General features: G+C 38.5%; 4 protein-coding genes across 4 annotated transcripts; 1 reads left to right on the forward strand and 3 right to left on the reverse strand.

Moving 5' to 3' along the window:
- Nucleotides 1-1,346: 1,346 nt before the first annotated feature.
- On the reverse strand, nucleotides 1,347-2,526 carry LOC129165284 (cartilage intermediate layer protein 2). The gene is made up of 6 exons (XM_054748013.2): nucleotides 2,463-2,526; nucleotides 2,285-2,327; nucleotides 2,150-2,183; nucleotides 2,028-2,051; nucleotides 1,744-1,930; nucleotides 1,347-1,646 (listed from the first exon to the last, which is right to left on the reverse strand). Exons 2-6 carry the CDS (start codon nucleotides 2,294-2,296, stop codon nucleotides 1,547-1,549), a joined length of 357 nt encoding a protein of 118 aa, XP_054603988.1. The 5' UTR covers nucleotides 2,297-2,327; nucleotides 2,463-2,526; the 3' UTR covers nucleotides 1,347-1,546.
- A 644-nt stretch (nucleotides 2,527-3,170) lies between these two features.
- LOC129165283 (cartilage intermediate layer protein 2) lies at nucleotides 3,171-4,451 on the reverse strand. Its single transcript, XM_054748011.2, has 6 exons — nucleotides 4,385-4,451; nucleotides 4,220-4,260; nucleotides 4,078-4,111; nucleotides 3,954-3,977; nucleotides 3,669-3,858; nucleotides 3,171-3,458 (listed from the first exon to the last, which is right to left on the reverse strand). Exons 2-6 carry the CDS (start codon nucleotides 4,229-4,231, stop codon nucleotides 3,362-3,364), a joined length of 357 nt encoding a protein of 118 aa, XP_054603986.1. The 5' UTR covers nucleotides 4,232-4,260; nucleotides 4,385-4,451; the 3' UTR covers nucleotides 3,171-3,361.
- A 3,131-nt stretch (nucleotides 4,452-7,582) lies between these two features.
- Nucleotides 7,583-8,875, reverse strand: LOC139062516 (cartilage intermediate layer protein 2-like). The gene is made up of 6 exons (XM_070543538.1): nucleotides 8,810-8,875; nucleotides 8,644-8,684; nucleotides 8,501-8,534; nucleotides 8,375-8,398; nucleotides 8,082-8,271; nucleotides 7,583-7,868 (listed from the first exon to the last, which is right to left on the reverse strand). Exons 2-6 carry the CDS (start codon nucleotides 8,653-8,655, stop codon nucleotides 7,742-7,744), a joined length of 387 nt encoding a protein of 128 aa, XP_070399639.1. The 5' UTR covers nucleotides 8,656-8,684; nucleotides 8,810-8,875; the 3' UTR covers nucleotides 7,583-7,741.
- A 1,753-nt stretch (nucleotides 8,876-10,628) lies between these two features.
- On the forward strand, nucleotides 10,629-11,745 carry LOC129165282 (cartilage intermediate layer protein 2). Its single transcript, XM_054748010.2, has 6 exons — nucleotides 10,629-10,654; nucleotides 10,788-10,830; nucleotides 10,939-10,972; nucleotides 11,072-11,092; nucleotides 11,195-11,384; nucleotides 11,589-11,745. The coding sequence occupies exons 2-6, from the start codon at nucleotides 10,819-10,821 to the stop codon at nucleotides 11,692-11,694; spliced, it is 363 nt and encodes a 120-aa protein (XP_054603985.1). The 5' UTR covers nucleotides 10,629-10,654; nucleotides 10,788-10,818; the 3' UTR covers nucleotides 11,695-11,745.
- Nucleotides 11,746-14,969: the final 3,224 nt, after the last annotated feature.

Here is a 14,969-nt window from a genome sequence, read left to right on the forward strand (position 1 = left end):
TTTTTAAAAAGATCCGTTTTCGTGTGAAAAAACTCAGTTTTCGTGTGGATGACAGGCCAAAACGTACAAAAATATCTACGTTTTGGCAGATCCCTGTGGCCAGGGCCTGAGTCTACGTGGAATGTCACCTCTGGTGAGGAAAGAGGCTGAGCTGGTAGGGCAAAAGGTTCCAGCTAGAATTGGTCCGACTTACCTCGAGGCATGGGTCTGGTTCCTGAACCAGTTTCCTTGAGGGTGGTTTGACTATTCTTCTACCGTAACTATTGCAAAACAGATTTGATTTGTAGAAATCAAAACTGCTGGGTACCAAGAAGGGATATGTCCCATTGCCCTCACTCATTCATACAGACCTGGCCTCACTCCAGGTCATAATAGTAGACCATACCACCGCAGCAGCTGAGGGTCAAGACTTTTGCTGATGCCTTGGCAATTATGTCTGCTAGCTTGGAAAGGGCAACAAAGAGAAAACAGATTCATCAATCACTGTTATGTTTATTGTTTTGGTCACTGATGAAAAATCGTAAAAGGTCCTCAGATGCATGAGGAGAACCTGCACCCTCTGCAGAATGGTCTAAAGGTCCAAGTTGCTCTTCACTTCTATCAGTCTCTTAAAAACACCTGTGACTATCTTTCTGCAAAGCAAAAATCCTACCAACTCCACCATCACTATGTTGTTTGTTTCAGCTGATCTTCCAGAATAACCGGACTCAACCAATTTAGCAAGTTGTTGGTTTAAACCCACATTCAAAACGTAATCAGATAGATGTTTTAGATGTTTTAAGCTAAAATATAGTCAAAGATCACTTTGATCAAAGAAAGTTTATTATTCTTTCACCCTGCAATGAATTGTAGATGGTGTTGCATGAACAGTAAATGAAGTATTTGTCGTCAGTTACTGACATGTTAGTAAAATGTATTAGTTAAACACATTTTATCTACTGGTGTGAGAGGGGCAGATTATATATAAGATTTTCTTCTATCTGCTCCTTTTCATTTAGTTGATTGTAAGGTGTATTTGTTTTTTAAATTTTTAAAGAACGAAATAAAAGACTTAAAATAAGTTGATCATATTAGGCTGAGATGGTGATGTAGAAATCAGGACTAAGTTTTTAAACTACACAAAAATAAACAAGTAAATAAAGCAAAATGGCTTTATTTGTATTTTTGCATTCATGAATGTTTTATTATTCTTTTTTTGGTATAGTTCTACTAAATGTATAATATTTTGAAGACCAGAAGAGACCCAGCTGGCTAACCACTTCTTTGGGTGGTTTATTTACTGACACAGTTTTAAAGAAACACTTTTCTGATTAAATGATTCAGGTACAGGAAGAAAGACAAACACATTTTTTATTTTCATTGATTTGATTTATTTCTTTAGATTTTTTCCCAAAAGTTAAAAAATAGATCATCCCTTTCATATCGTCTGTGGAAGGGCTCCATTAACGAATGTTTCAGTGAGAGAAAAAGAACAAATCAAACTAAATCAGGAGAAATTAGGTTATTCCTTTAGTTTCAGGTCATCCGTTGTCATCCGTAGATTCGTTTATGATAAACAAGGACATCTGAAGCGAACCTTGTAGTTGAAGCACACACCAGACACCTGATCCTTGTTGAGGCAAATGAAACCTTTTACGGTATTGTAGCTGAAACATAACAGAGTTAAGTTAGTAATAGCTTTCAAAAACATTTGATTAAGTGAAATCTGTAAACGAACGTGCTGAATATTCAAGCGAGACTCACGCATAGAATCTCTGCCCTGTGTTTTCAGCTGGGACGTTTCCATCAACAGTCACAGCCTGAATATCCAGAGGTTGGATACAAATTCGGTCAGGATTTTCTGCCCTCAGGTCCCTCAGATCATCCAAGTCACCGACACCTGGGACGTACCGGCTGAACCAGTTGGTCCAGCAAAGACGGGGAAGCCCGACTGGATTTGATGAAAAAAAGAAAGTCAATTTAATGACAAACAAATCGTGATGCATGTTTATGAGGTTCCTTAAAATGTTCACATGAAGTTGTCTTACTTCCTTTACTTGGTCTCACATTAGCTGAAGAACAAAAGCAGATTTATTTATGTTTAAAACTATTTCTGCTAAGAAACATTTGATTAATTTTCTAAACTGAAAGTATCTGAAGATGAACTCACCAAGCAGCAAAATGGAAACAGTCAGAAGAACCGTCTATAAAACAACATATAGTTTTTAATTACAATTTCTAAAATTAAGGTGTTCAAAGTGTAAATGTCTCTTAATTTTTTTTTTTTTTTGTTTTGACATTTTACCAGCTTGGTCATGATTGCAGAAATCAGAAGTCTGTTTTCACAGCTGCAAACCAGTAGAAAGACATTTAAAACGCATCTTTTTGTTTTGTTACACTTTATATTTTTCTATAGAAGTTCTATTAAAAATCTTTTAAGTTCTCCTTTTTGCAGTGGTTAGAAAAAAGGTTTGTTTGCTTACCTGTAGAAACCAGAAGAAACCTAGAAGCCGACCGATCTGCTCCACATGTTGGTTGTGTTTACCGCAGCCTTTTATAGCAACACGTATCTGCCTGTGGCACAAATATTTTACCCCCCAAAATGCCTGTGGTGGATGTTTAACATATGTTGTATTTTCATAGAAAAGCAAAAAGACCAGATACACAGGACAAGCTTCCCTGCACACACACACAAGCACATTTCCAGTAACTACCGACCCACTTTTTTTGTTTGTTAATTATGCGCATTCCAATTGTGTGTGTGTGTGTGTGTGTGTGTGTGTGTGTGTGTCCTATAGAATATTTTCATGTGTGTGTGTTGTTTGTGGAAACAAAACAACAACAATTGCAAGTCAGTGGTAGAGTTGCGTTGCTATTATCCAATCCGAGGATAGATGTCCAAATGTTAGGAAACAAGACTCCAAAACCTGCCTTGAAAACTTGAAATGTATCACAAATAAACAGTTATCGCTCCTCTGGGCTACTCTCCGAAATGTTTTCTGTCCTAAATGCGCCCCTGAAGCACACACACCCAATATTTGTTTATCATGTGTATGCCAAATCATGTGTCTGTTTGTTTCAATGAATGCAAAAAAAGTGTATTTAAATTTTATGAGGTTTATTGAACTGTTTGTTTCTGAACATTGTGCAGGTGTGTGGCTGCCAAAAGCACAAGTTGAAAGACAAGAAAGTTTAGCTTTTCTGGACTGCTTTTATTTTTTTCCATAATATTTCCCTAAAGTTCACCAAAGTTGTAAAAAGAATATTAAAGAGATCACCAAACTTCCTCTGGGCCAAAGTTACAAATGATAGAAAAGTGTTTCTGTGACAGAAATAAGAATGAGTGAAACAAAATCTCAACGCAACGATGCATCCAGGTGAATCAAGGGCATGGGCACGTGAAGCGAACCTTGTAGTCCTTGCATCTCCCAAATTGCTGATCCTCGTTGCGACAAATGAAGCCAACTTCGGTATTGTAGCTGACAGATGAGAGGAAACTCAGTTAGAACATAAAGCTTAAAGTGTCACACAACCAAAATAAATGGAAGCAAGATTAATTATGATTTACTGAATATTTTAAAAAGGCTTTTAGTTTCTTGCTTATAACAGCAGCTGCTTTAACTAGTTAAGGGAAAACTGTTCAAGAACATTTAGTTAAAAAATCTGTAGAGTGGTCAAAGGTGACTCACGCCTTGAAGATGCGCCCCGTGTCTTCAGCTGGGATGTTTCCGATCACAGTAACGGCCTCTATGCGGGAAGGGTTGGGACAAATCTGTCCAGGGTATTCCCTCCTCAGGTGCCTCAGATCCTCATAGTCACCTTGTCCATCTGGATTGTCCCGATCGTACCAGTCGGTCTTGCATATAGGAGGAACGATGCCTGAATTTGTTTGGGGGTAAAATACAGTTCATAAAACAAATCTTCGATAAACATTATTTATTTTTGTTTAAATGTAGAAGTGTTGTTTATCTTACCTCCTTTACTTGGTTTCACATGAACTAAAACATAAAAAACCACATAACACCAGTTAGGTGATTTTTTATTGAGGGAAATGATTAGAGGATTATCAAAACTAAAAATATTTTATGATGAACTCACCAAGCAGCAAAGCTGCAACAACACTCAGAACCATCTATAAAACACAGAATACATGTTTAAAAAGTACAACTTCTAGAGTTCAAATGTCTACATTTCAAGTTTCTTTTTTTTTTTATCCAAAACACCACAAATGAGATCTCACCAGCTTGGTCATGATTGCAAACAATCAGATAGTTTTCACAGCTGCAAAAGACAAAAGATGTTTAAAATATTCTTGGTTGTTTTATCCTTAATGTGTTTTGTAATAAAATTAAATCAAATGTTGATTTTTTTTGTAGATAGTTTGACGAACGTTTTGTTTTCTTACCTGCAAAAACCAGGAGGACCGTAGCAAGAGGACCTCTCTGCTCCACATGTTGGTTGTGTGTACCTCAGCCTTTTTATAGTAACGTTGCCAGTCTGACCTCTTAAACCAGAAAGTTGCCTTTTTTTTACCAGTAGCTTTTAATAGAAACACCCTGTAGCACAAACTAAAGGTTTTTACATGATAAGGGTTGGGGTTAGGGCTCCTACATTCCTCCGTGGTTATTTTGGGACCTTCTGTTCCACATTTATGGGTAAAAATGCAAAATGACCAGAAACACAGGACAACATTAGACAGCTGACAAAATAATTCTTAGCCAAAAGGCATCTTTTGCTAAACTTTATTGAAAAAAGATTTTAAATGAAAAAGGACCACGAGACTCCAACACGCTTGACAATACAGTGCATTATTCATCCACCGGTCCCTCTGACCACCACCAGCTGGCAAGGTGGGTTGTGTCTTGCCCAAGGACACAATAGCAGAGTTCTCTGTTTGGAGCCGGGATCGAACCTGCAACCTTCCTGAGCTACTGCTGCCCCAGTGGGGCAAAAAGGATTTGGTGGCCACTAATTGTGCTAGCTGTCATATGTAAAGAAATGAGAGAGGACAGTACTTTTCATCATAGATACACTTCCACTGTGAGACCAGACTCCTGGAAATCACAGCTCGCTCATTTCACTTCATCAGTAGCCTCAAGACAACGTAAAGGCACCAGCTTAGACTTTTTTGTGGAACATTTTTGCCACTTTGCTTGAAATACTCTTCACACATCATTTGGAAGCAACAAATTACAGTTTTTTTTTCAATCACTAACAAGCTCTCATCCGCGCATCAGATACTTTTTCTAAACTCTTAACACAGATTCACTCCTACAAAACACAATTGTCCAAATGGAAAATTTTCTTCTCAAAAACACAGTTTGATAAACATATACTAACTCTATCTTTCTCTGCACACACTACCTTTACCCAAACACTGGACCTCTGACTCAAAGTGATTTTTTTCTGTCAAAAAATAGAACTTGTTTACACTTAACAAGATACATTCAGTCAATCAAAGTACACCGGGTTTCAAACTACTGGCGATTGTTGACATTACAAAAACCGCATAGAGTTTTATGTTTCAGTTTTAGAGGTAAAACATGCAATCCACTGTTTTTACACGACATTTCTTGGTTTTGAACTGCATGTCTACATATAAAGTACACATTTTAAAGCATTCCAATAAAAAGCTAATCCTGTTTTTCCTTCACTGTTTATTTCAGGAGGTACAGCAGACATAATGTTTACAGTATGACAGAACAAAAAAAGTTCTACAGTATTGTTTGTAGTGAACAAAATATCATTGAAACAAACATGAGCATTCTAAAGAAGGCAGCTATAAAACGCACTAAATTACTGTAGCTAATCTCTGCGATCTTCGGGGTTAGGCCACAATTTTCATCAACATCGCGGCTCATATCATCCAGTGATGCACCTGGCATAAAATCGCCTGCTATGTCAGATCCAACCTTGGCGATCATCAACCGTGATGTCCCTGCAGCCAGCATCCATAACTTCCTGAAGGGACATGTGGTCATGTGGCTGATGGTCATAAACCTTCCACCTACACGCAGAAAGTAACTCATCTATGGGGTTGAGAAAAGGCTTTACACCATATCTGGACAAATAGTCATCGTAGCTCCATGACTCTGTCACTGTTCCTCTCAAATGGAACAATGTAGAGCTGCTTCACCCGCACTTTGGGCAATGTCCGTGTAATGGTTGTGAAGCTGTGAGTTTGATGAGAACCATGATTTTTTCTCAAGGAGACAGCTGGACAGGGAGGCCGAAGGGAAGATTTTTGTGGAGATAAAACATCAACGATGCAAGTAGAGAGTTGAGTCGTATTGCTGTTATCCAATCCGGGGCGAGAAGTCCAAATGTCAGGAAATAAGTCTCCACAACCTGCTGTCTGAAGCTCAGCAATGGTCCGAGAAATGGTGCACCAGTTTGTATTTTTCCCCCTGAGAACGACTTACAAGGCATTCCTACTAGAAGGGTTAGGGTTAGGTTGGGGTATCGCTCCAGGTTATCATCTCAGTTGGTTCTGTTTACAAAAACAAAACTTATCGCTGTGTTTATTTTCAATTTTAATAAGATAGCTAGCTGGAACTCGGCAGTAACTCTCCATGTGATCATGACACCTCCCTATGTTGGCGTGATATGCATTCACAAGTCCGGCAATGTGGTAATATCACTACCCAGCAGGGTAGCATGAATGCTACAAAATTCCTGCAACACCATGCTGCCACAGAAGCATACAACACGCTACATACAAAGTCCTTGATCTGTGGATTTGAGTCACATGAATTAGACTCAAGTCATTAAGTTGACAACTTTAGTTTTGAACTGAAACAAATGATCAAAGTCTTGGATTTGGACTTGTACCCAAGTAACTTGGGACTTTAGTTGACCCAATATTTAGTTTTAAACATCTATTACTTAGAAATGGCCCACTTTAGTTATTGAACAAGTCCCATGATAAAAAAGCATCATCTCTTTGTAGGCTAGTATGTTTATGAGCTCTGCAGTGCAGCTGGTGACTCTCTATCATAATAAACTTTAATATTTTCCTTTTTATTTTCACATTTTATGTAAATATTGACTGCACCTTGAATAACCTTGCTTCATTATAACTTAGCATTTTTTTAATTTGTGAAAATTTTGGTTTCTAATTATTTCAGTGATTTGAAAATCTTGTCTTTGGAAGGATGCAAATAAATTGGAGGATTAATGTATAAACATTGCTCAAATCCTAATGCAAAGCCCTGCAGAGGATTTGTTTTCACAGTACTTCAGATATTCTAACCATATCTTTAATGTCATCATATCTATTCATACGTGTAGTCTAGTGCTTTATGTCTGCTTTAGGATGGTCAAAGTTGCAACAACATTAATAAAAACAATTATCGCTTATGTGAGCTAAGACCCATGTCTTTTTCAGTTCTAAATCTGACCCTGATGCACGCACACAAGCACTTTATTTACAAATCATGACCCAATTTATTTATTTCTTATGTGGAAACCCAATGTGTATGTGTGTGTGTGTATGCAAAAAGTGTATGTGAATTTTATTTAGTTTGTTGAATTGTTTTCTGAACATTGTTCAGGTGTGGCTGCTAAACTAATAAAAGGGTGTTGCAAAGACTAAAAGACAACATTGTTTTGCTTTATTTATTTATTTAGATCTTTATGCCCTAAAGTCCCCCAAAGTTGAAAAAATGAATATTCAAGAGATCAATATACTTCCTCTAGGCCCCAGTTATACATGACAGAAAAGTGTTTCCGTGACAGAATAAGTGAAACAAAAACTCTCAGGTTACTGGCAGATAGGGTTGCATTCAGGTGGGAAAAAACATGGGCATCTGAAGCGAACCTTGTAGTCCATGCATCGCCCAAATTGCTGATCCTCATTGCGACAAATGAAGCCAACTTCGGTATTGTAGCTGACAGATAAGAGAGTAAACTCAGTTAGAACATAAAGTTTAAGGTGTCACACAACCAAAATAGATGGAAGCAAGATTTATTATGATTTGCTGAATCTTTTAAAAAGGCTTTTAGTTTCTTGCTTATAACAGCAGCTGCTTTAACTAGTTAAGGGAAAAACTGTTCAAGAACATTTAGTTTAAAAATCTGTAGAGTGGTCAAAGGTGACTCACGCCTGGAAGGTGTGCCCCGTGTCTTCAGCTGGGATGTTTCCAAACACAGTAACGGCCTGGATTCTGAACGGTTTGGGACAAATCTGTCCAGGGTATTCCTTCCTCAGGCGCTTCAGATCCTCATAGTCACCTTGTCCATTTGGATCGTCCCGATCGAACCAGTCAGTCCAGCACAGTGGGGGAGCGATGCCTGAATTTGTTTGGGGAAAAATACAGTTCATGTAGTACATAAAACAAATCTTCAATAAACATAATGTATTTTTGTTTAAATGTGGAAGTGCTGTTTATCTTACGTCCTTTACTTGGTTTCACATGAACTAAAACATTAAAAACCACATAACACCAGTTAGGTGATTTTTTTTATTGAGGGAAATGATTGGAGGATTATAAAAACTAAAAATATATTATGATGAACTCACCAAGCAGCAAAGCTGCAACAACACTCAGAACCATCTATAAAACACAGAATACATGTTTAAAAAGTACAACTTCTAGAGTTCAAATGTCTACATTTCAAGTTTATTTTATTTTTTTATCCAAAACACCACAAATGAGATCTCACCAGCTTGGTCATGATTGCAAACAATCAGATAGTTTTCACAGCTGCAAAAGACAAAATATGTTTAAAATGTTCTTGTTTGTTTTATCCTTAATGTGTTTTGTATTAAAATTAAATAAAATGTTGATTTTTTTTTGTAGATAGTTTGACGAACGATTTGTTGTCTTACCTGCAAAACCCAGGAGGACCGTAGCAAGAGGACCTCTCTACTCCACATGTTGGTTGTGTGTACCTCAGCCTTTTTATAGTAACGTTGCCAGTCTGACCTCTTAAACCAGTAAGTTGCCTTTTTTTTTTACCAGTAGCTTTTAATAGAAACACCCTGTAGCACAAACTAAAGGTTTTTACATGATAAGGGTTGGGGTTTGGGCTCCTGCATTCCTCTGTGGTTATTTTGGGACTTTTTGTTCCACATTTATGGGTAAAAATGCAAAATGACCAGAAACACAGGACAACATTAGACAGCTCTGACAAATTAATTCTTAGCCAAAAGGCATCTTTTGCTAAACTTTATTGAAAAAATATTTTAAATGAAAAAGGACCACGAGACTCCAACACGCTTGACAATACAGTGCATTATTCATCCATTCACACACACAATGTAGCCACGGCTGCTCTGAGGTGCACTGACAGAGGCGAGGCCTGCCAGGTGTTGGAGCCACCGGTCCCTCTGACCACCACCAGCTGGCAAGATGGGTTGTGTCTTGCCCAAGGACACAATAGCATAATTCTCTGTTTGGAGCCGGGATCGAACCTGCAACCTTCCTGAGCAACTGCTGCCCCAGTGGGGCAAAAAAGGATTTGGTGGCCACTAATTGTGCTAGCTGTCATATGTAAAGAAATGAGAGAGGACAGTACTTTTCATCATTGATACACTTCCACTGTGAGAGCCAGACTCCTGGAAATCACAGCACGCTCATTTCACTTCATCAGTAGCCTCAAGACAACGTACACCAGCTTAGACTTTTTTCTGGAACGTTTTTGCCACTTCGCTTGAAATACTCTTCACACATCATTTGGAAGCAACAAATTAAATGTTTTCTAAAACAGAAACTAATCATTTTAATCACCTCTGAAACACAAAATCCTGGAAAAACCAGATCCAGTCCGGCGCTGACCCACTATCAGGGGAATATAACTCCACTTCCCGAGGGCCCATGTCCAGAATGTTTTTGTTGTCCCTTTGCTTGATTTGAATAAGCAGCAAATTAGCAGCTTCAGCAGAGCTTGATGAGCTGCTGAACTGGTGCATCGACATGCTGGATACCTTCCCTCGAGGAAAGGAGCCGTCTACCCCTGTCCTATTATTGGATCATACCTAACCATCTAACTACTCCTATGAACATCTTTCACCCCGCTGCACCCTCGCTCACCCACGAAGCAAGTGGGAGGAGGTTTGGTCCAGTTTGTAGTTTGTTCTGGAAATTCTGACATTAGCAGCGCAGCGTGTCTTCTCCTGTGTGTATCGCAACTGGTGTACCACAGGGAGCATTAGGTAATTTATAAGTGCAGCAATCAGATTATGTTACTTCAGGTGACCGCCTGAAGAAACGTGTCAGACATTTGTTCTTTTGTCCAAGAAGAAAGATGGCGCATTTAACATCATAAATTATAACCCAACACTACTCTTTACTATAATATGCACCCATAATGAAGTTTAAAGTGATATGAAACTACAGCCTAAAGGCTTTTAACAGTTATGTTGTCATCGGCAGACATTCCCATTTGGGGAACTTATTTCTTATTATTTGACCCAAACATAAGGGTGTGTGTGTGTGTGTGTGTGTGTGTGTGTGTGTGTGTGTGTGTGTGTGTGTGTGTGTGTGTGTGGTGAAACTTGTTTTGCATGTCTCTGCTTACTTTTTATCTGTGAAAATTCATGTAAACGTGTTGAAAACTTTCCATCAGGAGCTTTTGTGTTAAAGAATTTGTGCCACAGAGTTGTTGCTATAAAAAGGCTGAAGGGAAACCAACCAACATGTGGAACAGACGCACTCTTGCTAAGTTCCTGCAGGTAAGAAAATAAAACTTCCTAAACAAGAAGATGTTTGTGGGTTGCTCATAGAACATGCACCAAAATATTTAAAGGTGAAGGAAAAAAAGACACATTTTAAATGTGTTTTAAAATTTTGGGGGTTTTTTTGCAGCTGTGAAAACTGAAATCTGATTTCTGCAGTCATGGCCAAACTGGTGAACTATAATTAGAAGTTTTTCATGTCAAAATAATAATAATAAAAATTTTACACATTTTTATTTAGAAGTTTTACTTTTTAAACTTTATTTCTTTATTTATTTTAGATGGTTCTCACTGTTGTTGCAGTTTTGCTGCTTGGTGAGTTCATCATCATACGTTTTCAGTTTTGATATTTCTTCAATAATTTTGCTTTATCTAAAACCACTAACTGTTTTTTTTTCTAACTTTTTTTTCCAGCCGATGTGAAACTAAGTAGAGGTAAGATATTTTCACTTCTACAACTAAATAAATCATTAAAATGTGTATTTACAATTTGTTTAACGTCAAAATGTGTTTGTTTTTTTTCTCAAATACATTCAGGATTTCGGCCTCCTCTGTGCTGGACCGACTGGTACAATCGCGACAATGCAAATGGAAAAGGTGACTATGAGGATCTGAAGCACCTCAGAAAGGAACACCCTGGAGAAATTTGTCCCTACATTTTGGAAATCGAGGCGGTTACTGTGTTTGGAAACATTAGAGCTGAAGACACAGGGCACACCTTCCAGGCGTGAGACACCTTAATTATTCTACAGATTCATTAAAGAACTGTTCTTGGACAGTTTTCCCTCTATTTAACCAGTAAAAGTAGAAATTATTATGAACTGTTTTAAAAGATTCAGTAAATCATAATTAAACTTGCTTCCAGTTATATTGACAGCATGACACTTTAAAACTCCAGGCTGTTCTAACTCAGTTTCCTGTTCTCGTTCAGCTACAATACTGAAGTTGGCTTCATTTGCCGCAACGAGGATCAGCAATTTGGGCGATGCATGGACTACAAGGTTCGCTTCGGATGTCCATGCTTTCTTCCACATTAAATGCATCCATTACATCCATTAACCTGAGAGAAAATAAAAACGTTTAGTTCATTTTTGCTTCACTCATTCTTATTTCTGTCTTTGACAGTTTCCTGTCATTTGTCAATGGGGGCCCGTGCTCACGGGAAGTAATTTTTTATTTTTATTTTCAGTTTTGGGGGAAAAAATTCTAAATAACTAAGTAAAACCAATCAATAAAGTTGTTGTTTTTATCCTTTGCAACATGTTAATGTCACGCTTTTATTAATGTACTATTTCAGATTTTGCAGATTAGCCACAATGTCTGAACAATGTTTAAAAGAGAAACATTTCAACAAAGTTAATAAAATTCACACGTGCACACACGCACACACACACGCACACACACATTCACCTCCCTCGTGACTCTCCCAGAAATCCCAACTTTATTTAGAGCAGCAGTAGCTCAGGAGGTAAAGCAGGTTGTCCAGTGTAACGGTATGAAATTACTGTTTTCACCAAAAGTCAGTTTCCCCCTCTCCTCTTACACAGAATTAGTCTGCATGAGATATGGCCTCAAGGTCTCATGCATTTGCTTATAAACTGCTTCTTTCCAGCTCAAAGAGAAGAATGAAGAATGGACTCTCTCCTTTTAATAAATCAAGAACTCTATTTTGATAAGCTAATCCAACAAAGTGTTAGTCAATAAATAAGATGTGACCAATCTGTGAAATCAAAATATTAATTACATTATTATAATCCTGTAGAATATAAAAGTAATACGACTTTAAATGTTCCACTAGGACTGATCTCACGTAGCATTAAAAGACATGACACATTGCTTTCACTGATCCCATCAGAATCTGCCACATCTGACGGAGGTGTGGTGTTTGGTAAATCTGTCAACTTTTCATTCGACCATAAACCAAAACATCCTAAGTATAAAACTATGCCCACGCCATCTTTAATGCCAGTTCAAAGCGTTCTAGAGAAGTTGTCGGAGTGGCCAATCCGTAACTTTCCTCTTCAGCCAAAAGAACCAACGAAAAGCTGGATAAAATCTGTTGCTGTTCCAACTGCTGCAATGGTTCCTTTCAGAATAAAAGCTGAACCATCACGACCCAGGTTTGGGTCTCACTAGATGCCAACAAAACTGTCGTGACCCGGGAGTTTCTCAAGAAGGGTGGACCCGCATTGAGGGAGCATGCGCTGACGGACGATCACCGGCTACACGGTAGCATTTGAAGCTGATGGCAGCTCGTTAGCAAACATCCACAAACAATTAAGACACATTTTTGCCTAATTTATCTACTGACAACGCAAAGAAATAATCTGGTAAGTATAACTCACTCAACCTGGAGGTAAGTGGAGAAAATTTAGAAAGTTTACAAAACTATATTGACGGAGTTTTTGAGTTGTTCTTCATGGGTCGGAAGAAATCAGCAGCTGAGCCTGAAACACCTGGGACCAAGAGAAGCCGTCCTCAGGACTCGCCTGAGGCCTCATCTCTCCATAGCCTCATCTCCCCGTAAGGACATATTAGAATTATTAGATTCTATAGATAAACAGCTTCTGGGATTTGAGGGGCGTCTTCATCTGCTTGAGGTTCTACACCTGGAGTTTCAGAACCTCCGAACATCTTTGGAGTTCAGCCAAGAGCAGGTTGAGCGGCTCCCTGCTGAGAACGTGTCGCTGTGGAAGTCCATTTCTTCCCTGGAAGAGGGAATGACGTGGATCACCCAGGACAACAAGATTCTGAAGGAGACGGTTTTGGACCTCCAGGCCCGTAGCATGAGGGATAATCTGGTGTTCGCAGGCCTGCCGGAGCAGGCAGGAGGAGTGGAGGACTGCGAGCAAACAATAAAAAACTTTCTCCAGACCCAAATGAAGATACCCGAAGAAATGGTAAAAAGCATCACCTTTCACCGGGTACATCGCCTTGGAGCTAGACGAGTGGACAGCAGAAGATCTCGTCCCATCGTGGCTAAATTTGAACATTTTAAGCAGAAGGATCTTGTTAAAAGTCACGGAAGAGAGCTCAAAGGGAAAGACGCCGAGTCCTCTTTCTGCTGCTTAAAAAGTTTATCCAGGATGGGAAGAAAACTGTCATCTTGGTGGATAAGCTTTATGTGGACAATAAACTTTACAAGGAGCGAGGACTGACTGGCTGTATTAGCCCAACATCAGGTCAGATATTTATTATTCTTATCAGGATTCACTGGGTTTGATCACGTCAGGATTAAACAGCTGCTAAATCCGTCTTCTAGATGATGAGATCACCTGTTCATCACCACCTCACACCCCTATCACCTTTTTTTTTAGTTCTTTCTTCTTTTTTAACCTGTATCTGTATTTTCCTTTCCTCTTTACCTGCTTCTGTACCTTTACACCTGTATGGCACAACCACACAACTTTCCAACACTGCGTCAGACTCGACACACACACACACACACACACACACACACACACACACACACACACAAATATATATATTAAATCCACAGCACAATATCATAATTTATGCGTCAAATAATACAACCACAAACACTGTTGGATCTTTATTATTATTATTATTTACTTTTCTGTTATTTATTAACATACTATTTTATACATCTAGTTACTTATTCCATCTTATTCACATGAAGGTGTCATATTCGAGCTACTCACACACACATCTATGGGTGCACTAAGGTTTGTTTCATGGAACGTACATGGAGCTGGCTCCATAGAGAAAAGAATAAAGATTTTTGATCAGCTAAAGAGAGTGCAAGCAGACGTAATATTATTACAAGAGACTCATAGAGCTGCCACATCCGCAGATGAACTTAAAACACCTGAGTTTCCCAGCATGTTCTCTGCCTGCTATAACTCTAGGCAAAGAGGTGTAGCTATTTTAATACACAAAAAACATCAATTTCACAGTATTGGATACAGTCTCTGATGCAGAGGGTAGATTTATAATGTTAAAAATATCTGTACATAACCAGAGCTTATGTATTGTCAGCATATACTGTCCAAATATTGATGACCCTTCATTCTTTCATAATTTTTCTCTGTACTCTCCGAACACTTGGACTGTCCACTTATACTTGGAGGCGATTTTAATTTTTGGATGAACTCTTTAACAGACAGGCTCAGTACAGCTGGGACTCAGCGCAAGTGGCAATCCACTAATATAGTTAAACAGTACACGAGTGATTATAGACTTTGTGATGCATGGCGATCTCTTCATCCTAACCGTAGAGAGTATACTTTTTTCTCACACGTCCATCTCTCTCATTCATGTTGGGATTATTTTCTAGTCAGCAGCTCATTGT

This window comes from Nothobranchius furzeri, chromosome 2 (assembly GCF_043380555.1).
Source record: "Nothobranchius furzeri strain GRZ-AD chromosome 2, NfurGRZ-RIMD1, whole genome shotgun sequence".
Taxonomy (NCBI): Eukaryota; Metazoa; Chordata; class Actinopteri; order Cyprinodontiformes; family Nothobranchiidae; genus Nothobranchius; species Nothobranchius furzeri.